This window comes from Acinonyx jubatus, chromosome C2, assembly GCF_027475565.1.
Source record: "Acinonyx jubatus isolate Ajub_Pintada_27869175 chromosome C2, VMU_Ajub_asm_v1.0, whole genome shotgun sequence".
Lineage (NCBI taxonomy): Eukaryota > Metazoa > Chordata > Mammalia > Carnivora > Felidae > Acinonyx > Acinonyx jubatus.
In genome coordinates, this window is record NC_069384.1 from 154703578 (window position 1) to 154730924 (window position 27347).

General features: G+C 41.9%; 1 protein-coding gene and 1 long non-coding RNA gene across 41 annotated transcripts in view; both read right to left on the reverse strand.

The window, feature by feature from the left end:
* Positions 1-16883, reverse strand: part of CLASP2 (cytoplasmic linker associated protein 2) — a 178265-nt gene extending 161382 nt beyond the window's left edge. For 11 of the 37 annotated variants that reach the window (XM_053221762.1, XM_053221756.1, XM_053221750.1 and 8 more), the window contains exons 1-2: positions 16495-16881; positions 2239-2317 (exon numbers count right to left, since the gene is read on the reverse strand). In XM_053221762.1, coding sequence (XP_053077737.1) covers positions 2239-2317; positions 16495-16689 — 274 coding nt within the window. In that variant the 5' untranslated portion in view covers positions 16690-16881. Of the gene's footprint in view, positions 1-2238; positions 2318-16494 lie in introns of all 37 variants that reach the window. The other 26 variants (XM_053221751.1, XM_053221754.1, XM_053221745.1 and 23 more) reach the window with 4 other exon arrangements.
* A 1853-nt stretch (positions 16884-18736) lies between these two features.
* The window catches only part of LOC128315348 (uncharacterized), a 76886-nt gene continuing 68275 nt past the window's right edge, over positions 18737-27347 (reverse strand). For 2 of the 4 annotated variants that reach the window (XR_008298104.1, XR_008298106.1), the window contains 2 exons: positions 24198-24469; positions 18737-20419 (listed from right to left, as the gene is read on the reverse strand). This is a non-coding gene — a long non-coding RNA (uncharacterized LOC128315348). Of the gene's footprint in view, positions 20420-22431; positions 22557-24197; positions 24470-26615; positions 26700-27347 lie in introns of those variants that run through there. The other 2 variants (XR_008298105.1, XR_008298107.1) reach the window with 2 other exon arrangements.

The window sequence follows — 27347 nt, forward strand, 5'->3', positions numbered from 1 at the left end:
GTAACAAGTAGGCAATATACACTAGCAAAGCAGTGATGAAATTTTCGTTATACTACACTGACTCTGAATTAATAACAAGTTTGAATCTCACCAAGGAAAATGATGGACACTTGGGGCTCAAAGTGAAAATGATACTAATATTAATGTACACAAATAACCATAAAGAGTAGATGAGAATACAGAAAAAAAAACTACACATATAAGCCTATATACATGTATGGAAAACACATACGAAAAATAATAAAAGCAACTTAATGTAATTCATTGACTATTTAACAGTATAAGAACTATAGAGTAAAGAAAAATTCAATTTTAGTATATGTGCTGCCAAAGAGAGCACTGAGTAAAGAAAAATTCAGAGTAGGCTGAGGCTGATCTGAAAAGCTCCCAGACACTGAAATCCGAAGTAGGTCTTTTAAAGAGAAAGGACGGACCATGGGAAAGAGGAGAGGATTTCAAAAGGAAAGAGCAGCACAGCAGAACCATGAGCGAGTTAAGCCAGAACTACCAGGAGCAAGCAAGTTGCTAACTAAAGTGGAGACAGTACTTGCTGAAGACCGCTGATAAAGAAGGCTACTAAGACGTGGAAGGGACGTACAGGCTGAGAGAAGTGGACCGCCACCAGAGGAGAGCAAAACAGAGGTTCTGAAAGCAGGACAGTCCCGGGAGGCAACAAACTGCGATTGTGGTCCCGTTATTCCTACTGCCTCATTATAAGGAGTCGGTGCATCAAACTCCATGTGGCTCTCCTTGCATTTGAAAAATAAGCAAGATTCACAATACCTAGAATTACCGTCCGGTCTAAAATACGGTCTGTCACAACTAATAATAGGGAGCTACTATAGGGCAGGGGTCCCAAACATAAACGCCTCCAGTCAGGGAGGTACGGGAAATGCCAGAACTGAACCAGCTCTAGAAAGGGCGGTACTCCAAGCTGGCGGTATTACAACTGCTATCCTCAGGAAGGGGCAAGACGAGATGGGAGGACTTGTGAAGCAGAAAGCTCAGGACCCATACAAAAGAGAATCTATGACAAAACTTCAGCCAACAAGTAAGTACCTGTGGGGGCGGACAAGCCATAAATACGAATCTTTTACATAAAACTTCCTGATTTTAAACAATGACTCAAACTGTTTTAAGAAAATACCTAAGTAAAACACATATGCCTAGTTTTTAACATCTATCACAGGATTTTAAGCAGAAGACTGATACGGTAAAGAATAGGCCTTTTCAGAAGACATTCATGCAAAGAATGACCTGGAACCAGGTAGTGATTAAAAAGGGAACTTACTGAAGGGAACTTACTAAGATGCTTCTGCTGAAAGGATAGTTAGACAATAAAAATAAGAAACCAGCAGAATCTGGGGACATACCAAACATGAAGAAAAAGCTGACCAAAGATAATTAGAAAATAAGTGTGCGGCATTAGGAAGCATTAACTTAATCCATAACAGAAAATCACGAACAGCTGCGATTTCCCTTAACGATCGCTATACATTAGGAACCAGATCTACTCGTCAAAGCGCTCCAAAAGGCACACGAGGGCCACTTGGGTTTAGGAAACAGGTCAGAGCCAGCACTGTAATCCTGACGACTGTGCAAAGAAAAGAACTGCACCACGGGCTCGCGCCATACCGCAAACACACTGCAAGTGAGCCATCAAAGGATGGCCGGCAGCTCGGGACGGGTCTACAAACTATCTGCGGTAAAAAAAAAAAAAAAAAAAAAAAAAAAAAAAAATTGAGAGTGTTTATAAAATCAAGTTTTAAAAACAATCTGACCAAAGTAATTTGGTCTATTGAATCTAATAATAAAAAATTGGGCCCCGTAGTTTTTTTTCCTTTCATTTTGCTGTATAACTTATTTTTACTGTATTTTACAAAATATTGGTCCCGTACCACAGAAGTCTAAAAAGCAGTGCTGTAAGTTATAAATTTTTAATGGTAAAAAAAGTAAAAGTTACAGTAAAAGTTTTTAAGTTATGAAGTAAAAATCTATTAGCAGGATATTTAATACGTCTTTTGCTTTTTTTGGTTTTATTTGTCTCAGAGGAAATAGAATTATTTTAATAGGCTTAAAATCTTTCATGTCTAGGCAAACTAAAATACTACGTAGTAGATCTCTGGGCTGTAGAAAATTACTTTTTTCCATTCACAGAGAACCAATTCTGTTAAAAACCATGAGAAAAAATGCCAGTATGTCAACACCTACAACGATTTTTAAATAAAGTTAACTTACCCATTACTACATAGGACTTAAATCGTGTTGATAATCTGTCCACAAAGGCACTTAAAATTTCCAATCCCATTAATGATACCTACAGACAGAAAAAATTTTAATGAATACAAACTACCAAAACATTCTTTAGTATCAATATATAATCACTGACATATAAAGATCTTCATATATTACCAAGTTTTTGTTTTTTCTAAGATACATTTTATTTTTTTGTATTTTTTTAATGTTTATTTATTTTTGAGAGAGTGAGAGAGACAGAGAGAGAGAGAGGGAGAGAGAGAATGAATGAATGAATGTGTGCAGGGGTGGGAGGGGTAGACAGAAGGAGACACAGAATCCAAAGCTGGCTCCAGGCTCAAAGCGGTCAGTAAAGAGCCGGGTGTGGGGCTTGAACTCATGAACCGTGAGATCATGACCTGAGCCTAAGTGTGATGCTTAGCCGACTGAGCCACCCAGGCATCCCTATTACTAAGTTTTTTTTCTTTTTTTTTTTTTTTAAGAACATAAGGAGTTATGGAAACCACTTCAACAATAAATTTCATATTAAGAAACAATTTTTTTAAAAATCCAAAAAAATAAGGAGATTGAAGTATTCAGGGGTAGACAGTCACAAGGTTAGGGCCCTCTAATCTCAAATGGTTCAATAAATGCTACTACTCCTACTGATGTATAAATATGCAGGAAGATAAAGGCCAAATGTTAGTAACTGGTAAAATGGGTGAAGGGTAGAAAGGTCACTGACTACACTTCCAACTTTCTTCCTGTAATGTTGAAATATTTCCCAAATGCAAGTTAAAAACGAAGAGCGCCTTTAATTACAGAGGAACTCCAGCTTTTATCTCGGATGGAGACACTAGGAAAAATACCACTCCCACTTTACAAGAAAAAAAATAATCTACAGATCTATAATTACTCTTAAATTCATCAGAAAGCTGAAGTTGTAGGATAATCACCTCGCCTGAAACTTAAGGAAAGACAGATGCCCCCAAGGGGAGATGGGACGTGAGCAGTAGGTCACATGTGGCAGAAGACAGAAGGAAAGCCGAGCCGTGGGACAAGCCGGCTAAGCGTTCCGCTGTACGTAACTCATTGTTAATAGCCGAATGTGGGCCAGCGTGCAAATGTGTAATCCTCGCAGCCACAGACACAAAAGGAGGGACCCCATTTGCAGACTTTTTCTCCACAAACCTCCACCGGACACTATGACTGGAAAAGGGACCTTTCTCTTGGTTGTCCGGGTCTCAGAAGAAGACAGCAGCTATCTCTGCAGGAAAGTCACAGACTTTTCCTTTCCCATACTGTTTGTAAGAAACAAAGGTATGAAGCCGCTGAGAGAAAGACAAATACTGTCACCCCAGGACACAGGTAAAAACTCACTGCTACTGAGTAAAGAGAAAAGAAAAAAAAGAGCGCCCTACCTCTGAGGGAGAAGCAGAAAATCACCCCGGGCTCAAATGTTTAAAGGTCTCCAGCTCAGGAGGGGCAGGATCTCTAATAAAGCCTCATCCCCTGGACTCAGGGACAAAGGGCTCGCAAGGCTGAAGCTGGACCAGAAAACCCAAGAACACCGCCACTCCCCACAACCAGGCTCGCAAGAACAGCCTAGGAGGCAAGAGCACTTAATCACTGGAGGAGAAAACACGGAGAAAAACCCTCCACGAAGCACAGGAAAAAAAGGGAAGGACTAAACTGTAGGGTGTTGAACACTGAGCACCTAACAATTTATCCCACTCCTGGGTGTGTGTCCAAAGCAGGACACGGACACTCGTATGCCAATGTTCACTACAGCATTATTTGCAATAGCCAAAAGGTACAGGGGCCCACATGTCCATCAACTGACGAACAGGTACGGAAAATGTGGCATACGCTCAATTAAAAATGTGGCCAGGGGTGCCTGGGTGGCTCAGGTGGTTAAGTGTCAGACTTGAGTTCGGCTCAGGTCACCATCTCATGATTCGTGAGATCAAGACCCACCGTGGGCTCCACGCTGGGGGTGGAGCCTGCTTCAGATTCTCTCTCTTCTCCTCGTCCTCCTTTTCCTCCTCCTCAGGGGGGAAAAAAAAAAGTTTGGCCATAAATAGGACTGACTGGCACATGCTGAACATGAATGAACCCTGAAAACATTGTAAGTGAAAAGAAGTCACAAATGGCCAAATGTCATATGATTAAACTTATACGAAACGTCAAGAATGTCCGGAATCGATGAATTGTACACTTCAAATAAATAAATTGTATAGTATGTAAGCTGTATCAATAAAACTGTTAAAACATAGTTAAAAATCTACAAATAGACTCACAGACTTAACAGATGATAAAAGCAGTATCTCAAATCAGCAGGAAAAACATGCACACTTGGTAAGATCTCACTTAAAAAAAATCTATCCCTAAAATACACTAGCAAAATTATTAAAAACATGCAGACATTATTCATTGCAAGAGACCGGAAACTATCCAAACATTCATCAATATGAGACAGAGTCAATAAATTATGGTACATCCACACTCTAGGGTACTGTAACACTTTAAAAATAAAAATGACTACTCTAATTCTGCTGTGCAATAACCTGCATGATATATTGTTAAGTGAAAAAAGCAAGTTGGGGCAATGTATATATACACAAAGAGGGCTATGAATAGACACAGTTACTTAGAAATGTTTATTAAAAATAACAACAATGAAAAACAATCAGGAAAAAAAATTAATCATTAGGAATAGGCTATAAGTAATAGAGAAAGAAACCAAGACTATTGTGAATACACCTTATTTGTAGCAATAACTAATTTCACTGAAAATAAGTGAACCTAAATGTATACCGAATTAGTATTATAACCACACAGATTTTCAAGTATAGCAATTTGATGATCTCTCTCCAGGGGGATACACACTAAACACAACAACAACTCTGCAAAAAAGAAACTTCAATGCTTTTAGAAATCTTGTTGGCTGAAGGAGATAGAAGACATACAGAAACAGGAAAGACTGCAGTCCGGAATCTGAATTAGAATCACTATAAACTCATGATGTATTTTTCTTTAAAACTAAAATAAAACCCAACCCTATTCACTGACAAGAACAATGAGTCCCACTGGCACTCACACTGCATTTTCCACATACTTGTTCCCACTAAAAAGAACAAGAGCTTCTTGGAGAAGCGGCTGATCCCAGGGCAGGAGCAGGAAATAGGACATCTCATGATGCCAGAGAGCAAAGATACTATCAGAGGTTACTAGGGTCATGCCAAGATAGGACAGTTTGAATATTAATAAGGATAATAAGCACACCGTCTTGAAACACATCAGATGCGCTTAAATACAAGAATCCGTAATGATGAGAACTATGTGGCCGATATTGGAGGAGGCTAGAAGACCACCCCAGTATTCTGACTATTAGTAAACAAAAGGAAAGAATCATATAAATTACAGGTGTACCTCAGAAATATTGTGGATTCTGTTCCAGGCCACTGCAACAAAGGGAATATTGCAACAAAGTGAGTCAAGTGAATTTTTCCATTTCCCAGAGCATATAAAAGTCATGTTTACTCTGTACTGTGCTCTATTAAGCATGCAATAGCATCATGTCTTTAAAAAGTACACACCTTAATTAAAAAATACTTCACTGCTAGAGAAACGTTCACCATTATCTGAGCTCTCAGCAGGTTGTACTCTTTTGGCTGGGGGAGGGTGGTTGATGGCTACCGACTGATCCAGGGAGTGACTGCCGAAGGCTGGGGAGGCTGTGGCAATTTCTTAAAGTAAGACAACAGCGAAGTGTGCGACAACTGGCTCTTCCTTTCATGAATGATTTTTCTGCAGCACGTGATGTTGTTTGGCAGCGTTTTACCCACAGAATTTCTTTCAAAATTGGAGTTGATGTTCTCCAACCCTGATGCTGCTCATCAGCTGCTCAAAATACGCCATATTTTAAACGTTTGTGTCATTTCAACAATCTTCGCAGCATCTTCACCAGGAATAGATCTCGTCCCGAGAAAAGCTTTTTTTTTTTTGGCTCATCCATCAGAAGCAACTCCTCATTTGGTCAAGTTTTATCAGGAGACTGCAAAGTCAGTCCCGACTTCAAGCTCCATTTTTTTTAAGGTTTTTAATTCCAGTTAACATACAGTGTTGTGGGAATTTCAGATGTACAACATACTAATTCCACACTTACATCACCCTGTGCTCATCACAACAAGTGCACTCCTTAATCCCAGTCACTTCTGTAACCCATCAGAATATCCCGTGGGAAAAGGACAGTTTCTTCAACAAATGGTGTTGGGAAGACGGGACAAGAACGTGCAAAAGAATGACACTGGACCACTTTCTTATACCTTACACAAAAATAAGCTCAAAATGGACCAAAGACCTAAATATGAGGTCTGAAACCATAAAAATCCTACAACGGAACACAGGCAGTAACTTCTTTGGCATTGGCCGTAGCAACTTTCTCGGCAGGTCTCCTGAGGCAAGGGAAGTAAAAGCAAAGAAGCTATTGGGACTACACCTAAATCGAAAGCTTCTGCACAGTGAAAGCTCCACTTCTAGTTCTAGTTCTGCTGCTATCTCTGCCACATCTGAAGTTACTTTCTCCACTGAACCCCTGAAAGCCATCGGTTTCTTCCAAACTCCTGCTTATGTTGATAGTCTGACCTCTTTCCAGGAATCACGAATGTTCTTAATGGCATCTAGAATGGCGAATCTTTTCCAGGTTTGTTCAATTTATTCTGCCCAGCTCCATCACCGGAATCACTACCCATGGCAGCTACAACCTTATAATATGTATTTCTTAAATAAGACTTTAAAATTACTCCTTGATCCATGGGCTGTAGCACGGATATGGTGTTAGCAGGCACGAAACTGACGTGAATTCTTACTGCACATCTCCACTGTAGCTCTTGGGTACCGGTGCATTGGCATGATCAGTAATATTTTGAAAGGAATCTTCTTTCCTTCAATAGTTCTCAGCGGTGGCTTAAAATATTCAGGAAACCGTGTAAACAGATGAGCTGTCCTTCCGGCGTTGTTGTTTCATTTACAGAGCACAAGGAGAGTAGATTTAACACAATGCTTAAGGGTCTCAGGATTTTCACAATGATGCGAGCCCTGGCCTCGACTTAAAGCCACCAGCTACATTAGCCCTAACAAGAGAGTCACCCTGTCCTCTGAAGCCAGGCACTGATTTCTCCTCTCCAGCTGTCAAAGTCCGAGGTGGCATCTCCTTCCTGATACAAGGCTGCTCCGTCTACACTGGAAATCTGCTGTTTAGTCAGCTACCTTCAGGGATCGCCCTAGCTGGGTCCCCTCCCGTGCTGGCTGTGCTACCTTGTACCTGTCGGTTATGGAGACGGCTCCTTTCCTTCAACTTCACGAGCCAACTTCCGTGGCTTCCTCACCAATCTCGGGCTTCACGGAATTGAAGAGAGTTAGGGCCCTGCTCTGGATGAGGCTTTGGCTTAAGGGAGCGTTGCGGCTGCTCTGATCTCCTCTCCAGACCACTGAAACTAGGTCTGGATCAGCCATGAAGCTGTTCTGCTTTCTTACCATTCATGCTCAGTTTCCTTCAAGCACCTTTCCTTTGCGGTCACAAGTTGGCTGTGTGTCACAAGAGGCCTAGGTTTTGGCCTGTCTTGGCTTTTGACTTGCCTTCCTCCTAAACTTAATCACCGCTAGCTTTAGATTTAACGTCAGACCCACGCAACGCTTTCTTTCACTTGAACGCGTAGAAGCCGTGGTGGAGCTATTAGTTGGCCTCATTTCAACACGGCTGTGTGTCAAGGAACAGGGAGGTCTGGGGGGAAGGAGAGAGACGGGAGCAGCTGTTCAGTGGGGCAGTCAGCACCACCGTGTGTAGAGGCTGAGTTGGCCTTCTCAGATGGGCGTGGTTCGTGGTGCTCCCTAACAATTACGATAGAGCAATTGTAACATCTGAACGCACTGACCACAGACCATCATGACAGACTGTAACCAGAAAAGTCTGAAATACTGCCAGGGTTTGCCAAAATGTGATACACAGATAACAAAGTGACCAAGCGCCACTGGGGAAATGGCAGCAGCAGACACGTTTCATGCCGGGTTAGCGCAAACCTTCAACTTGTGCGAAATGGATCTACGAAGCACAATAAAGCAAAGCACAACAGAATCAGGGACGCCCGCCTTTCTATTACAAACTACACCAATGAAATAGAAGTGGAGGCCGGGGCGGGTCCCTGGGTGGCTCAGTGGGTTAACTCAGGTTGTGACCTCATGGTCGTGAGATCTGCGTGAGGCTCTGTGCTGAACATGGAGCCTGCCTAGGACTCTCTCTCTCTTCCTCCCCCTCCCCCTCCCACCTCCCCTCAAAATAACTAAAGACACATTTTTTTAAAAAGGAGTAAATGGGGCGCCTGGGTGGCTCAGTCGGTGAAGGGTCCGACTTCAGCTCAGGTCACGATCTCATGGTCCGTGAGTTCAAGCCCCGCGTCGGGCTCTGTGCTGATGGCTCAGAGCCTGGAGCCTGTTTCCGATTCTGTGTCTCCCTCTCTCTCTGCTCCTCCCCCGTTCATGCTCTGTCTCTCTCTGTCTCAAAAATAAATAAACGTTAAAAAAAAATTAAAAAAAAAAAGGAGTAAATGGGAAGCTTCTCTGTACAAAGTATCCTAGTTAATAGGTGACAGAATGACAATTAGAATATCACTGTACAAGCCCTAACGAGTTAAGAGATCTAAGCACCGAACATTAATGATTGCTAACATCATAAAAAGATACTGGCAGACCTTATGTGCCTTCTTGACATTATGTGCCTCCTGAGGGGGAAGAAAAAGAAAGGTTGAAACTGATCAAGCTTTACGTCCAACTACCAACTTATAGTAAAATACAGAGGAACTAACACTACAGGAGTGAAATCAGCAAAATCACAACTGTGTGAAACTCCACAAATAAAGTGCAAGAATTTTTTAAAAGACTCTTAAAAAAGAATTTTTAGCAGACGTAGAAACAAACTCAGACACTCAATAAACATGTGAACTGAGGGATGGCCTCCCAAAGGTGTTCACATCCTAACCTCCAGGACCTTATGCGGCAAAAAGAACTTTAAGGTGTGGTAAAGATCTTAAACCGGGGAAATTACTCTGGATTATCCTGGGCCCGATGTATCACAAGATCCCACACGAGCGAGAGGCGGGACATGAAGCAGAGATGTGAGCACAAAAGTGGCGGTCCGGAAGGTCTGAAGGTGCAGGGCCCCAGGGCGGCTCAGCAGTGAGCTATCCGTTACGATCTGTTGCTCGTGTTAAAAATCAGATTGTTTGTTTTCTTATTGTGGACTTTTGAGAATTCTTTATTTTGGGGGCGCCTGGGTGGCTCAGTCGGTTGAGTGTCCGACTTCAGCTCAGGTCACGATGTCACAGCCTGTGGGTTCGCGCCCCACGTCGGGCTCTGTGATGACCGCTCGGAGCCTGGAGCCGGCTTCGGGTTCTGTGTCTCCCTCTCGCTCTCTCTGCTCCTCAGACCCTGCTCATGCTCTGTCTCTCAAAAATAAACATTAAAAAAAATTAAAAAAATAAAAAAACCCACAAAGACTTGAAGGTGCTATACTGCTGGCTTTGAAGATGGAAGAAGAGGCCACGAGCCAAGAAATGGCACGCAATTTCCAGAGTCTGGAAAACTCTCTCCTCTAAGTTCTCCAGAAGAATACAGTCTTGCTGAAACCTTGATTTTTATCCCAATAAAATCCATTCCGTACCTCCTGCCTTCAAAACTCTAAGGAAATAAATGTACTATATGTTGCTTTAGGCTACTAAGTGTGTAATAATTTGCTACAGCAGCAACAGGAAACTAATGTATTAAACATAATGTGGAAATCTTATTTGGATCCTGATTTTTCTTATAATAACGAATTTAACAATTTGTATGACTTTTTTTAATGTTTTTTTACTTTTGAGACAGAGAGACAGAGCATGAGCGGGGGAGGGGCAGAGACAGAGGGAGACACAGAATCCGAAGCAGGCTCCAGGCTCCGAGCTGTCAGCACAGAGCCTGACGCGGGGGCTCGAACCCACAAAATGTGAGAACATGACCTGAGCCAAAGTCAGATGCTCAACAGACTGAGCCACCCAGGCGCCCTGTATGATGTTTTTGAAAATTAGAAATCTGACCCTGCATATTTAATACCAAGGAATTAGCTTTTTACATGTGTTAATGGTAGTGAGGTTATGGTAACAATTTTTTTTTTATGAACACTTATCTTTGACACACTAACTAGAAAGTCTTATTGATGAAACACTGTATCTGTGATTTATGACAAAGTAATGAGCATAATTAGCCATGGACTGGTGTTGTGGGTGGGTCTGCTTATTCTGTCTACCTTTAGATATGTTAAAAATCCTTCATAGCTAAAAGTTAAAAATTACAGTAAGTGTGATTGCTCATGGTGAAATTGTTCTTGGAACAAAGGACAATTCAAGGCCCACACTCTTTCACTCAACCTCATCCTAAGAGGCTTAGCCAAATGCACCAAAACCAAGCAAAACTAAATAAATGGAAAGAAGAAGCAAAACTATCATTATGGTCTGGATTTTACAGTAGTCCCTACTCATCCCCAGTTTCGCTTTCTATAGCCTCAGTTACCCAAGGTCAGCTGTGATTTGGAAGCAAATAATTCTCATCAGAAGGTCAACAGTAGCCTAACACAATGCCACACAATTACAATGCCCACATCACTAACCTCCCTTCATCTCATCACTTTATTATCGCACATCATCACAGGATGGGAGAGTACGGTACAAGGAGATTTTAAGAGAGACCACATTCACGTAACTTTTATTGTATTATGTTGTTATAAATGTTCTATTATTAATGTTAATCTTCTATGGTGCCTAACATAAATTAAACTTTACCAGAGACATGTATTTACATGGAAAAACACAGTAGATACAGGTTCTAGCTGCTGTTTCTGGCATCTGCTGGGAGTCTTGGAAACAGATTCCTCATGGATGAGAAGGGACTACCATATGTACAGAAAACCTAAAAGAATCCACAAATTGCAGGAAAAAAATGTTCTGAATTATAAGTAGGCTGGCCATAAAAAGTAATACACAAAATGCCATTTCATTTCAATATATCAGAAAGCAAAAATATCAACATATATTGAATATATAAATACAAAAGTATGACAATAAAATGTTACAAATATAAAAGCAAAATAACATTTTTTAACAGGTAGAAAAACAGAAACTCTAAAAATCAAATTTGGAGCTAAGACCAAGCTTAAATTTTAGGGTGTTTTAAAGTCACAAAACTGAGGGCCGCGGGTGGCTCAGTCGGCTAAGTGTTCGAGTTTGGCTCGGGTCATGATCTCACAGTTTGTGAGATCGAGCCCCTGCATCAAGCTGTGAGGAGCCTGCTTGGGATTCTCTGTCTCCCTCTCTCTCTGCCCCTCCCCTGCTTGCTCACTCTGTCTCAAAATACATAAACATCTAAAAAATTGTTTTAAATTTTAAGTGAAATCAGTTAGAGGTTTTGTGTTTTTCTCCATCTACCTTCAGTTGCACTGGTACAGGTGTGGGATACGCAGCGTTCAATTAACCAGAATTGCACTTTATCAAATCAGGACCGTGAAATAAGTGTGAAGAGGGAGAAGAGAATTAAGAATGAATGTCAGATATCTGGACTGGAGTGATCAAACTCTTTAAGACGGAATACTCAAGGAAAATAAGGTTCGGGATTTGGAGTTCCAGAAGATCACAATCAGCAACAGTAATGCCACTTGTCAAGTCTGGACCAGCAGCAACCACACACCTGAACTGTGGCAGCATTTACAGCAAGAACATGCACTGGTACAGCCACTTAACTACCATTATGTCTTCATGGGTAGTCAGGCTGGGACATTTCCAGATCGACATCTAGTTTATCTCATCACAAATTACATATAATTTTCCTTTTTTAGTACAGTTAGGACATTATTGGGACTTTGAAAAATTATGTGTACTAGGTATTATGTATAAATTTTATTTCAGGATTATAAGGGAGACATTAAAAGTGGGCACTGAATCTGATGGGTTCAGAATCACTGCCTTACTCAACTTTCATGCACATATCCAAGGTGACAACATAAAAGGACGGTTACAGTAAAAAAATAAAAAACCTGGACATTCTTTAAGTAAAAAGAACAGGCAAGATCCATATATAAAACGCTAGATCTCAACTTTTATTTAAGCAACCTAAGAAATGGTATGTTCTAAGAAATTGGTAGTTTATAAGAAATACAATCAAGGTGAGGCTGATATTGGAAAGTATCCTTCAAACGGCAAAGGGGCTGTGGTTTCGGATTCTGAAAATACTTGAAATCTTAGCACATTACTTAGCTGAGCACTACATAGTTGTGATATAAATGCTATTTATTTCTCCATTTTTTAGGGTCAACTTACTGTTATAGTTGCAGATAAACAATACAAAAAAGTGCAGCTGACAAATGATAGGATACTCAAGAGTCAGGTTACGGAAAGGCAGAAAAGGAGGAGGAAAACCTTAACCTTCCCTAGGTTCATGTGCTCCTCGATCAATTCACCAAGTACATGACGGGTGCTCAAGAAAGGCAAGGATGCTTAATTCTTCCTTCTGGACCCAAAGGAGGTCCCACTGGCTCTATCCCCAAATTGCATCTCAAAATCCTCCCCTTTCCAACACTGCTGTGCCACCAACCAGTCTCAGCCACCTCCTTGCTTCTTCTGGTGCGCCTCTACAGCCCACTCTCGCCTCCACTCTCAGTGGAGGGAAGCCACCCCTCCACTGACTTAGAGTAACCCTACAGGGCCCTTTCCACCTGCCTCCTCAATTTCATCTTTCTTAACACCTCTCGCTTGTAAACTCTAGCCATGTTGTCCTTCTTTATCTTCCTCGCAGAACTAGGGCCTACACATTTGCAGTTTCCTCTAAATCATTCTTCACTCCTACATTTATTTCATGTCTATACGCAATTTTCACCTCACTTTCTCGACTACCCCCAACTAGTCTCATCTTAGCCTCATTCCATCCACATCAGTTGATTACAATCACTTGTTACCTGACATTATCTACATTGTATACCCTTCTGCCTTTTTTTTTTAATGTTTTATTTATTTTTGAGACAGAAAGACACAGAGCATGAGCAGGGGAGGGGCAGAGACAGAGGGAGACACAGAACCCGAAGCAGGCTCCAGGCTCTGAGCTGTCAGCAGAGAACCCGACATGGGGCTCGAACTCCCAAAACGCGAGATCATGACCTGAGCCGAAGTCAGATGCTCAACCGACTGAGCCACCCAGGCACCCCCCCTTCTGCCTTTCTCTTTCTAATGGAATCTCCATCATAAGGGCAAGGATCTGACTTTCCCATGTGGGTTTTTTTTTTTATTTTTTTAATGTTTCTTTATTTTTGAGACAGACAAAAACAGAGTACGATCAGGGGAGGGGCAGAGAGGGAGACACAGAATCTGAAGCAGGCTGCAGGCTCCAGGCTCTGAGCTGTCAGCACAGAGCCCGACGCAGAGTTCAAACTCATGAGATGGTAACCTGAGCCAAACACTCAACCAGTTGAGCAACCCATGTGCCCCAATGACCATCTATTTAAAATTCCAACACCTGAGGGGCGCCTGGGTGGCTCAGTCGGTTAAGCATCCGACTTCGGCTCAGGTCATGATCTCTCAGGTCATGATCTCACAGTCCGTGGGTTCGAGCCCCACATCGGGTTCTGTGCTGACAGCTCAGAGCCTGGAGCCTGTTTCAGATTCTGTGTCTCCCTCTCTCTGTGACCCTCCCCCGTTCATGCTCTGTCTCTCTCTGTCTCAAAAATAAATAAACGTTAAAAAAAAAAATTTTAAATTCCAACACTTGAAACCAATTTGACAATAAATTTCATATATTGAAAAAAAAATTCCAACACCTGCATCCTGCCCAACACTATTCCCTTCCTGCTGTTTTCTCTGAAGCACTTACCACCATCTAGCATACTGTAGGTTTTACTTATCTTGTTTGTCCCCTGCCTCCACTAGAACCTAAGTCCACAGAGGAAAGGATTTCTTTCTCCACTACTGTATCTGAAGTGCCTGAAGAGTGTCTGCTTGTAGTTGGTCCTCAATAAATATCCAAATGAAGTTAAATGAATAAGCTTTGCTAGTTCTCCTCACAGCGGGATCCTCGGGGTCTAGACCACCACCCAGGATACAGCACCATCACTCAAATTTATGGAAGTAATGATGGCTGTTAAGACGAATTGTAAAGTAGTATCAAATCTGAAGAAAATTAGAACTTGCTCAGCATAATTTGAAATTTAAATACAATTCTCTATTTGTGTGTAGGTTCAAAAAATTCCACGATACGCTTTTTTTCAAAAGAGTCAAATATGTTTTATTGTATCTTGGGTAAAAAATGACGACCTAGTTTGGTAACTTACTTTATAAAACTCAAATAAGAAACAAAGCCCAATGCCCTCTAACAATGCCAGAAAAAGGTTTTATCTGCAGCATTCGGTAGAAAGAAGAGAACTAATGATTCGGGAAGGAGAAAGAATTGACGAATTAATGTCCTTAAGGAGGCAAGAGACCACGGAAGCGAGAAAGACCCTTCTTTCACGTAACAGAGCAGATGGCAGAAGGTATGGGCATAGCTACAAGGGAGCGTGTGGCTAAGGTCGTGGAAGCCTTGGCAGTTATCTTCTGATTGTGGAAACTGTCTCAAGCTACAGCATCTAGTAAGGAGCATGGACAGAATGGTGAAGAGATGAGAGCCTGCATCAGATCCTGGATAGACTCTAGTTCTTATGGACCAGTTGAAAGGAAAATACAGCACTGAGTGCAAGTAGTGCATAAAGACATTAAAGAAAACTTGGGCTACTGTGGAAGATGGTACATCTGAGGAGTGAAATGGCCCAAAGCCAACTCACCACGGGCTGCGTAGGTGACACCCTTCGCTGGGAAGGGAAGAAGCAAGCCCTACCAAAGAGCTGACTTTTTCTACAAGAGCCTATGTTACGACATGAAATCAATTCTCTTGAGTGGGTATATGCCTTGACATGGTGAGTAAATTTAGGTGGTTGCTCCCAAATGGTACTGATATATTAAATGTTAACTTCTGCTGAAGTTCTACAAAAGAATGACGAACTAGTATGCAACAGAGCATCAAACTGGTTAATTCTCAAACAGCTTATTATCCTTGTAAAAGTCAACCCCTTCCAAAACTCATGTTTAAACTTCACCATTAAATCTGCACAGCAGTAGAGTCTGTCTTTCTACTCCATGAGAGTAAAGCTTTCAAAGTACAGCCTATTCACAGGGTTGTAAGTATAAATTACTTAGAAGAATCACTGCGTCCAGAGTTGAACTCGCATTTTAAAGCAACACTGCCACCAGAAGACTCGAAAGAAAAATAACTGCTAAAAACCACGGTACAGGCTCATTACAGAATTGCCTGGTCTCAACGTGGCTACATCACAGCCCACCTCCTACCAGCTCTTCAAAAACACTCATTCCTGCTTGTATAATTTTTTTTTCCGGCATCAGCTAACCTGCTAAGACACAGGTTTCAAATCCGAGTCGGTCCTCAACTACGGTAAAAGGAGTTAACAGCATGTAACTGCTTTCCGTCCACAATAAATGAAAAACAAACACCTAATGCCCTGGGGTCAGCATCTTTGTATTAGATTTAACAGTAAACTTAATCAGGCACCTGATTAAGCTCTAAAGATGCTTTTAGAGACAAAGAGCACAACCTTGCAGACTCAAAATTTATTTTTAAAAAAAAAGCAATAAAGAAAAGAAACAAGATTAAGCAGGCTAAACAATCACTAAATAAGAGAGACTGATTTAACACACTCTTTTGAATTTAAGAATATCGTATCCTAATGTCCTCCGTCTCCAAGTAGCGATGACACAGGTACGTACAAATGCAAAAAGTCTTCGAGCGCTTTGTGTATGCAAATTACCAATGCGTTTGAAACAGGAGGCGAAACGCTGTGTCCTAATGCCAAGTAACTCCGCATCGTGTCGCGGAATCGCTGAATTTGTCACTCTCCACAACCGGGGGAAAACTCGGTCGCGGTGGGAACGAAGCCCCCGGCTCGGGGGCGCGCCCAGGGACCACCCCCCCCCCCACCCCGCCGACCCCCGAGCCCACAGGCTTCCCGTTCCCGGGGCGGTTCGGAGGCGCCAGGAGCACCCCGGGGGGCTCGCCCGGCGGGACGCGCACGTCCGGGATTAAAGGGCCGGCCCGGGAGGGCGTGCCCGGCCCCGCCGCGCCGCCGCCGCCGCCGCTTACCCGGTAGTTGCTCGAGCCCACCCAGCCGGTGAGCGCGTCGATCGTCTTGCCCAGGCGGCCCAGGTCCTCCTCCAGGTCCGGGATGGCGCCGGGGGCGCCCAGATGGAGCAGCAGCTCCTGGCCGACCTGCAGGCGGCCGCCGACGTCCTTCTGCTGCACCTGGGCGCTGAAGTACTCCATGCCGCGGGGCTCCATGGCCGCCCGCCCGGCCGCCCGCCCGCGGGGGACCAACTTGCGCCGAGCGCCGCCCCGCCGCCGGTGCGGCTCCCCGCCGCTACGGGCCGGCCGACGCGCGGCTCGCGGGGCGCGGCGGGCCGCGGGAGCAGCGCCAGGCGCCGGGCGGCCCCCAAACTAGTCAAACTCGGCGCCCCCCGCCACCCAGCCCGCTTTAGAGGCCGCGGCCGCCGGCTACGTCAGCACGCGCGTGACGTCGGCGCGACGCCGGCGAGCGCCCGCCCCCCCCCCCCCCCCCCGCCTGCGACTTCGCCGCGGCGGCTCCCGCCGGCCCTGCCGGGGGGAGCGGGGAGCGGGGCCCCGGCCGGTTCGGCCTGTCTCTGGAGGCTGGCCGAGGCCCGGCGGCCGCGGCATCTTCGTCCCCGCCTGTAAAACAGAGGTCGCTTCCAAGGTTGCTTCTTGCAATCAACGCCGCGGCAAGTTCCTGGCCCTTGGAAAGCCCCCTTCCCCGTCCGGCACACTTCCTCTTAGAAAAGCACCGTGACCCCTGCTCCCTGCCACCTTCATCGGTTGGGTCACCGTGTTGTTTGTTTGTTTGTTTTTGTTTGTTTGTTTTTAACTCCGGTTTAATTTACATGGAATAAAATACACCTATTTGAAGTGTGCCGTTCATGAGTTTTGGCAGATTCAGCCACCAGGGTAACCACAGCACCGACAGAGAATAGCACCCTCCCATCACTGCACTCCCAGGCAATTCTAATCCGGTTTCTATCGCTTTACCGTAGTTTTTACCCGTCCTTTGACGTCACACAACTTCGCATCATCTGTACTCGTTTGAGCCAGCCTTCCTTCTCTTAGCATAATGTCTTGAGTTTCATCCAGTACTGCTGGTGTGCCCGTAGGCCCTCCTTATGCACAGTAGTAGCCCACTGTATGGAAGCCGTACAATTGTGGACCCGTTCACTATAGACATTTGCAGCTTTTGAATGGTTATGAATACAGCGGCCATAACCATCAGCAGTTTTGTGCAAGTCGTTGTGTGGACGCATGTTTTCGTTTCTCTCGGGTAAATACCGAGGACTGGAATTACTAAGTTTTCGGATAAGTATGTATTTCACTGCTGACCAAAGTGGCTGGACCATATTACACTCTCACCATCAGTGCTTGAAGTTCCAATTGCTCCACATTCTCCACAATATTTAGTAAGGTAAGGGTTATTGATTTTAGCCGTTTTAGTGAGTGTGGAGTGGTCCCTAATATGTTCTCAATGCACAATGTATTTATCTTCCTGCCAGTTACTTCCAACCACAATTTAGTAATTATTTGTATAATATCTGGGTAGTACACAAAAAGCTCCAAAATAATTTGTGTTTTCCCTAGGATGCGGCTTGGCAAATAACGGAGGCTCAATCAATTTAAGGTGAACAAGTGAATGAATTCAACGAAAATTGACATGTTGATAATTGAAATGTTCATAAAACAAAATAATAACAATGACAACAATAATACATGCTCTAACTTCTATTCTTGTTTTTTTTAATGTTTATTTATTTATTTTCAGAGAGCGAGCAAGCAGGAGGGGGAGGGCAGAGAGAGAGAAAAAGAGAGAATCCCAAGCAGGCTCCATGCTGTCAGCGCAGAGCCCGATAAGGGGCTCGATCCCACAAGCCGAGAAATCGTGACCTGAGCCAAAATCAAGACTCAGACGCTTAACCAACTGAGCCACCCAGGTGACTCGTGTGGGTTTTTTCTTCCATATTTGTGTTTCACATTGTATTTTAAAGTCTCTTTCATCAATAAGTGCTATAATTTCCCTGAAACTGGAGCTCAATGAAGTAAACTGTGGTAACTATTCCTCAGGTGCCTAAAAGTTCTATTCATGAAGGTTGCAGAAGAACGTAAGAGGATCCTGTCCGCAAGAAGTTTATACTCTATTTGCCGGTGACCAGGTGTAGTGCGTGGTGTGGAAAAAGATAAAATGTAGGAGCCCTGGAGTCCAGGTTGAGCCCTACCTGTTCCCATAACCAAAAGTGACTGCTGCTCTCAGCCTTCCATTCACCTTTCTGAACTCAGAGATCACACTAGATGGTCTTTAAGTAACAAGAAAACGAAATCGTCTTCAAGTTAGAAGATAATACGATGACATTTGAATAACCCTGGGAGTACCTATAAAATGCTTAGTAAACACTGGTTACTATTACCCATGTATACCTGTGTACATTTTATTAGTTCATCAACAAATACCTTCTGAGCACTTGTTACATGCTAAATACGGTGCCAGATTCAACAGATACAAAATTCATTTAGATCTGGTCTCCACCCTCCACAAACTCAAACAGAGACAAAAAAATCAAAGATCCTAGGATGCTATGTTGGGATAAGCAATGTGTTTTTGGAAACCTAGATGACAGGTTCCTTATCTAGATGGCCCTGAGAATGGGAGTAGGAGAGTTATAAATCAGGGAAGGCTTCCTGGAACAGGTTATATTTTAATTGAGATTTGAGGATACACAGGAATTAGCTAATTAAAGAAGTGGTTTCCTGGGGAATAGTTTATCCACAAATTTAGTCTGACTGTTGTAACATTTGTTATTACATACCTACTACAAAATCTACATATTCCTCTATGTTACTGTTGTCTATCCTAGGTTAAACATCTTTAGAACAAAGTTAGTTCACAGCACTTAGTATCTCAGTCACTTTTTCACATACCCCTAGACCAAAAGAAATACCTAAGAAATACCACCTACTATGTAGTAAGATCCAAACAACTTAATGAATATTCCATATCCTAAGACCTTAGTAGGCATATGAAAAATAATACACAAAAAAATTGAGAAAAATACATTTTTATTTCATTTTTAAATAACCCCACTTAGGTACTAATGAGATATCTTTACCTCTTGGTCACTGCAATTTCTCAAACCTTGGATTCAGATGGAATTTTGCTATCTTCTACCTGTTGTACACAGATTTCCACGTAGCATTTACTTTTTGTCACAGCAACCACAGAAAACAGTCTTGCAAAGGTATGACATCAACGAAAGAAATGTACCATAATTTAATGCTGAAACTGCAAACTTCCTGGGGCCGATATAGTTCATGCCATGTCTGACAGATGCCAAGTTTCACTGTTTCCCTTTAAAATTTAAAATATCCCAGGGGGTGCCTGGGTGGCTCAGTCGGTTAACCGTCCAACTTCACTTCGGCTCACGTCATGATTTCACAGCTCGTGGGCTCAAGCCCCGCATAGAGCTCTGTGCTGATAGCTCAGAGCCTGGAGCCTGCTTTGAATTCTGTGTCTCCCTCTCTCTGCTCCTCCCCCACTCGCACCCTGTCTCTCTCTCAAAAATAATAAATAAACATAAAATAAAATTGTCCTGGACTGCTCTAGGTGGGTTTGCTGCTGTACCCTGAGATGCCTGAGTACACAGTTTAGGAAACTTGGCAGACAGATCCCTGCCAATACCCAAGTTATCAGAAAGACAACAGGAAACACAAAAAGCACCTCATGTAGGAAGAAGGCCTGGTCCAATGAGAACTGGGCTTCACAAAGGCTGTTGCCTGAAGAGCTCAGCTTGACTTCTGTCTTTTAATCCTCCAAGAACTCCTGTATGGAAGGTATTGAATCCCCATTTTAGAGACAAGAAAGCTGAGGCTCAGAAGCTAAATCTCCAGGCTTGCTCATGATTTCAGATCCATGATTAAAACTTAGGATGTCTGTCTTCTGTTGTCTCCCAGATAGATAATCCTAGAGGAAAGAAAATGAAAAAGAAAATTTTGGAATTAACTACCAAAATAATAACACTCCTCGTATAACATAGATTTCCTTTGAATATCTATATAGTATTTCCGCTTAGATCTGCCTTTCTCTGAATTACTGTTAAAAAGAAAAGGAAAGGATAAGGAGATGAAGAAAATGGGTAGCACTCTTAGGAAAAAAACAGTGTAGGAAACATCTACATTCTTTCGTAATCAGTCACTAAAATGTATCTGGGAGCACAACTCTATTTTTAACTGGCAACAAGACTGAAATAGATCATTTAAATACAGGAGACTGACTTCCCGACCCATTTGTTCATTATTTGTGATGATAGTGGAAACTCTGAGCAGACTTTGTTATGACATTGGACTTTATTTTCCATTTGAAGGCCAAGAGACAAATCACTGCTAGTTTGAAACCATACTTCACCAAAAATCCATCAAGTAGGGCACTGTGTTAAATACTAGAGTGGGAGGGGGCACTGGATGTAGATCACATCCTTCCTCAGGGGTTAAGTATGTACACAAATGTTCAGAGTAGCTTTATTCATAATTGCCTGTACTGGAAACACCCCAAGTGTCCACCAGCTGGCAACCGGATAACTGTGCTATAGCCATACAGTGGAATTCTACAAAGCAATAAAAAACAGACTACTGGTCCATTCAACAGTGAGGATGAGTCTCAAAAACCCTGTGCTGAGCACAAGACACAAAACAGGGATTCTATTTGTGGGAAGTCCTAATACAGGGAAAACTTACCAATGGTAATGGAAGTTATCACAAAGAATGGGAGTCAGTGGGTATCGAGTAGGAGGGAACATTCTGCTTCCTGATATGAATGGTGATTAGAGCAGAGAATGCATAGGTAACAATTCAGCAAGCTGTGCACGTAAGATTAGTACATGGTGCATTTGCGATGTATATGTTATAACTAATGAAAATGAGAAAAAAGATTAGGAACAAAGGATTACAAGGAAAATAAGGAATAAAAAAGGGACGAAAAGGAAAATATGGTCTATTGCAGTGCTATTCACTAGAAATATGATATATATGTGATCATAAAATAAACGCAGTTAAAAATTTTCTAGTAGTCACATTTTAAAAAGGAAAAAGAAATGTGAAGTTATATTTAGAATATACAAATTACATTTCATAATATCTTATGTGGTAATATTTTTAAGTGACATTTAATAAGGTTATAGGTGACAATCTTTTTAAAGGTTATATTGAATAATTTTATAATATTTAACAATATCTTATTAAGGTTCAAATAATTTATATTTGTTATCAAAATTAAAATCATTAATAAAACATTTTACATATTAGATGGTGCAGGTCTATTGAAAGTAGCACCAATTTAGAAGGAGAGAACAGACACTCTGATATTATTAGCTGGGTAAATAAAGTGATCTATTGACGTCTCTGAGCTTCAGTGTTTCATTTTATTTAATTAAATTAATTTATTTATTAAAAACTTTTTAAATGTTTATTTATTTTTGAGAAAGAGAGAGAGAGAGAGAGACAGCGCGAGCGAGCACGAGTGGGGGAGGGGCAGCGAGAGGGACACACAGAATCCGAAGCAGGCTCCGGGCTCTGAGCTGGCAGCACACAAACTGGGAGATCATGACCTGAGCCAAAGATGGACCATTAACTGACTGAGCCACCCAGGCACCCCCCGTGTTTTGTTTAAATAAAGGGGATTAATAATGATTATTGGGAGAGACACTCCTCCATGAGCCCCACGGGTCCTGTTGGGTATGCCAACAATGCAAGGCCTTGACCACTGTGTACTTGGGCTACTGCTCAGGGTGATGTCTGCAGCAAGCAGCCTTGAGGGATGAAATAATGTCTCCCTCCAGGACAAAGAACAGTCTTGCTTACTGCCTGCTATAAAATGAAGAATTGCCAACCTCCAGGTCTCTCCTGTAACTCAACCTCAACCCTCATGAGATTTGAGAGGCGAAGGGGAATCATTGCAAACATGAAGCTCTTGTAACTTACTGTGCAATGGGTAAGAAGTTTCTGGTCTCTGACCCAGGAGTCTGTGAAACAGCAACAGGCTAAGTTCATAACTTGTAAGTAGGGCAAAGTCAAATCCCATCACCAGCACCAAAGACTTTTTGTTTCTTTTTGGTAAAGATCAAATTAAATCCATCAGGAGGTGAAAAAGCTTCATAAATGTAGCAAATACATTTGAATATATGTATTCATAGATTGCTCTGGAAATTAATAATTGATGAAATAGACCTACCTGTCTCGGCACCACTTGCTGTAAACTTATTTCTGTGAGTAAATGTTTTCTCATTGGTTTCTGATGTAAAAAACTCAAAGGTGCGTTCCCAGTGAGTGGAATGCTTTGCTGAAGAAGGGGGCTGGGAGTTAAAGTGGGGATTGGGTAGAACGTGCACTGAGGGTTGTGGATTTGCTGTGACCCTGCCTACCAGGAGGGCTCTGCCCAGCTCTGTACCACCAATGGCGTCAATTTTCCTAACTTCCCACTATGTCCCTGAGGTGCAGAAAGACTTATTTATGTAACCCTTCAACTGGAAAATACCTTCGAGTCTCCTACCATTTTTAAGAATTTGACTTAAGCTCTATAGACAATAACGCAAATCCAGAAGGCACTTAAATTCTCCTAGAATTTAACTCCAAACTCCCAATGTCAAAAATGTATGTTACAATGCTAAATGTGGGAATGGTCATAAAAGGGTATGGTCCAAGGTAGGAAAAAGTAACTCTTATATGGCAGATTTAAGAGAAGTTTCTTGATATATGAGCAAATGAGGTGAATGGGAGTATGAGCATGATTTCAGCAAGGAGAAGCAGAGAAGGAATCCCAAGAGATAAGAAAGAATTTGGATGTAGAGGCAGGAAATGACAGCCTGAGCTTAGTAATTGTGGCCAGGCCAGTTCAGCTGGTTCCTTGGGACCTACATGGGGGAGTTCTTGTCAGAATTTGTAAGCCCCGAAAAGGTTTTGTCACATGTATTCAGAAAGGAAAATAAATAATATACCACTTTTCCATGGTAGTCAGTTTCTTGTTTTCCATAAAAACCTGGAAAAGTAGACAGTTTTATGTGCAATGAATGATTGGAAAATTTGGTGCTTTGATGTTACCAGGGATTTCTGTCAAATGTGTCAAAGATGGATTAGATCATGGTAAAAAAGACCATTTGGGGAGCTGGGTGGCTCAGTCAGTTAAGCTTCTGACTTCAGCTCAGGTCATGATCTTGCAGTTCGTGAGTTTGAGCCCCACTTCGGGCTCTGTGCTGACAGCTCAGAGCCTGGAGCCTGCTTGGGATTCTGTGTCTCCTTCTGTCTCTGCCCTTCCCCGACGCACGCCCTGTCTCTCTCTCAAAAATAAATAAACATAAAAAAAAAAAAAAGACCATGAAAATATCACCAAGAGCCACAGCATTAGTGTGCAATTTCTTGCCCCATCTGCAAGGATCCGCCCAGCTGGTATTTGCAAAAATAAATTCCTCAACAAATAGAAGACTGTTTAAAAAAATGTCATGACAGAAAAATTATCCAGTAACTCCCATAAAATCAATTCCTGCCTAGTTGCCTGTGATGGATGTTTTATTCCAAATGGCATGTTCCTATTTCATTTAGTGGTGAGTTTTCTGATAAGAAAAAAGTACTAAAAAATTTGTGTTTTGAAACTTTGGTTTCTGTCTCATTTTCTGTATTAGTTACCTATTGCTGAGTAACAAATTGCCCCAATCTTAATAATGTAGAACAATGACACATATTTATGATCTTACAGGTTCTGGTGGGCCAGGAATTTGAGATTGGCTTAGCTGGAGGGTTTTGGCTCAGGCTCTTGCATGAAGCCGCAAGATGTCAGCCAGGCTGCATCGTCATCCGGAGACTTGACCGGTGTTGGAGGCTCTCCTTCACATGGCTGTTGGCCAAAGTTCCTCGTCTCCTGAATTTCTCCACAGGGCTGCTTGGCTGTCTTTTTGACAAAGCAGCAGACATCCTTCAAGGTTGAGTGATCCAAGGCCACAGATAAAGTCGCAATGTCTTTTATGACCTAAAATCAGAAGTCAGACACCATCATTTACACAATTGTCTTATGATTCACATAAGTCATTGTGGGAAGGTACTAAACTAGGGCTCCAAGCCTTCATTAGAGGCAAGGATGAGGACCATTTTGGAGGCTGACTGCCACACTATCTTTATAATACTTTTTAAATATTGAAAATTGTATTTTCAAATAGAAATAGAATCAATGGTTAAAAGCAGTAAGTTATTTATTTATTATTTTGAGAGAGAGAGAATGTGTATTGAGGGGGAGAGGGGCAGAGAGAGAGGGAGAGAGAGTATTAAAAGGAGTAAATTTCAGTTATAAGTTTGAAACAGTGAGAATAGAAGCCATTCAGGAAAACCTGAAATTACTGATGTTACTGACAGAACTACCCAAATCTCCCTATAATTATTTTGACAGTGATACATTCCAAACACCATTTTAATAAACTGAAGTTCATCTAAAATGTGTACAGGATATAATCAGATGTTAACTTTAATACAAATTTCCATTACTGTGGGTGTGTGAATAAGCCTATAGGTTGATACGTCCAGTTTTTGAGAAAAATGAACAGTAATTGCCTGAAACCATTTACATTTGAAGTGATGTTTAAAAATCATGTTTGTAGGGTGCCTACAAATATTTGTAGCGTGTTGAGTTTGATAACTTCTTTGTAGATTTTGGGTACTAACACTTTATCAGATATGTTGTTTATAAATATCTTCTCCCATTCTGTAGGCTGCCTTTTAGTTTTGCTGACTTGAATGAATCCTTTAAATGTCCACTTTACTGATAAAGTTATCTTACAAAGTTGAGTTAATTTTCATTTTAAAAGCTAGCCTCTCAAATGATAATTAGAAAGTTATTCCAGTATTTTCAGTGCACATGACAAGGCTGCTAAGTGAAAATAAAATCTGAATTGTATGAGAATTCATGGTGGAACTATAAGTTAAGACTCTTGGTTCATTTACATCAGATTTAAAAGACTGGCATAAATAAAAATTGTCAGGTTTTTTTTTTTTCCCCACTAAAAAAACATTACTTGGCAAGTATTCTAAGATAACAAGGGAGCTGGAATGATCAGAAATGAGTTTGGTCTGCCAATAAACCACAGGCAATTAGATTCTTGGCGCATTGTGGTCACTATAGGTCTGGTCTGCCTAGCACTGTCTCCCATCCATTTTTGGATGATGCAGTGGTGGGACTAACTGTCCTGCTGTGTATGCCCCACCCAGGTTTGTCACTTGAAGTTCTGTGTACGGGAAACCCCACAGCCTTGGGAACATGGGAAGAATTTGTCACTCCAGGGGTATGGGATACGGAGTGCTGAGAGGCTGACAAACTGCCACGGGTATGGCATTCAGTCAAGTTTTGATCAATCACTGCATCCCACCCACATGGCCAGTGATTAAGTGAGAAAATTTGAACAAAGCTGGTCTGTCTCTGGCACTTTCTTCTAGAGGTAATAGGGAAAATGAGCTCTTTTCAATTGCACAATTTACCATGACCACCATCTTGATCGCCGTGTGGAAACACCCTGCCCTAGAAATGGAGAACCAAAGCCCTGATCATTGGACTCCTAGACAGAGGCACAGATAAAGCCATCTGCAACCCTGGACTTTAAACTTACTAAGCTATGGAGTCCCTTTTCTGTGTCAGCTGGTTTGAGTTGAGTTTCTATTGCTTGCAATCCTAAGAATAGTGACACTACAACCTGTTAGCATGAAGACGGATTTATTAAAATTTTAAGCAACAGTAGTCCGAAAATGTACTGTTCTTCCTCTTTGTCAGCATTCAGGGCATTTCTACTCAATGATTATCCCACATAGCTCCTAAAGCAGTTAAAAAAGTATATCCATACATTTTTAACTGTCTGGATTTGAGAAATATTGTGACACCTGTAGCGAAAAGAAATCGCCTGATAGGAACTGTCAGGTCTCTGCTATTCAGTCTAATTATCCAAAATTGGTACTTGATGCGATAGCTCATATCAGTTAACCAAGGAAACAGTAGGAAAAATCTTTTGAAAACTTTCCTGATGGCAAGAAATGTAAAATGTGTCCTAAGTTAAAATAGGTATGACCACATAATGGATTAGAACGTAAAGCTGACATAAAATCTTAGGTGCCTATAATTCAAGGATACTTCTTACTTGTGCCTAGTTGTTTCAGTTTGTATATCCTGGGGCACATATTCATTTTCCTATGTAATTAGGAAAGGCATTTCTGTAAAAAAAAAAAACAACTTAGTGAAGTCTCATAATGGAAATGGGGAGCCATAAAAATCTTTGGAAAATCTAGAGATATGACCAAAACTACAGCAGTAGCGAAGATGAACTGGAAAGAGAGGAGGTTAGAAATGAGATCCCTTAGGAGTTCAATGCAATTGTCTAGACAATAAATATGACAGTCTCAATAAAGAAAAATGATTTCTTGCTCTGGGTTTCATCTCACCAATGCAAAGCACCCATCATACAAGGCAAAGTACATATGAAATACCAAACAGTCAACTTATATAGAGTTTTTTAGTTAGCAAATTTTTGGATAGCATTTAAGAGCCAGGTGCTGTTTAAAGCACGTTACATATATTGGCTCATTGAGTTTCCATAACAAACCTATGAAGTAGGTACTGTTAATATCCCCACTGTACAGATGGGGATACAAATACTAAGGGAGATTAAGTAACTTGATCATGTTCACCCAGCTAATAAATGGCTTAGCCACAATGTGAATCCAGATAATCTGACCCCAAATCCTTTCACCCCAACTGCAATGCTCTGCTCATTTTTTGGAGGGAAACTGTTAATTGAGTACTGCTACTCAAAATATACAGTTTAAAGCATTATTTTGAGAGCAAAAATGTAAACAGGAGAGTAAAGAGGCAC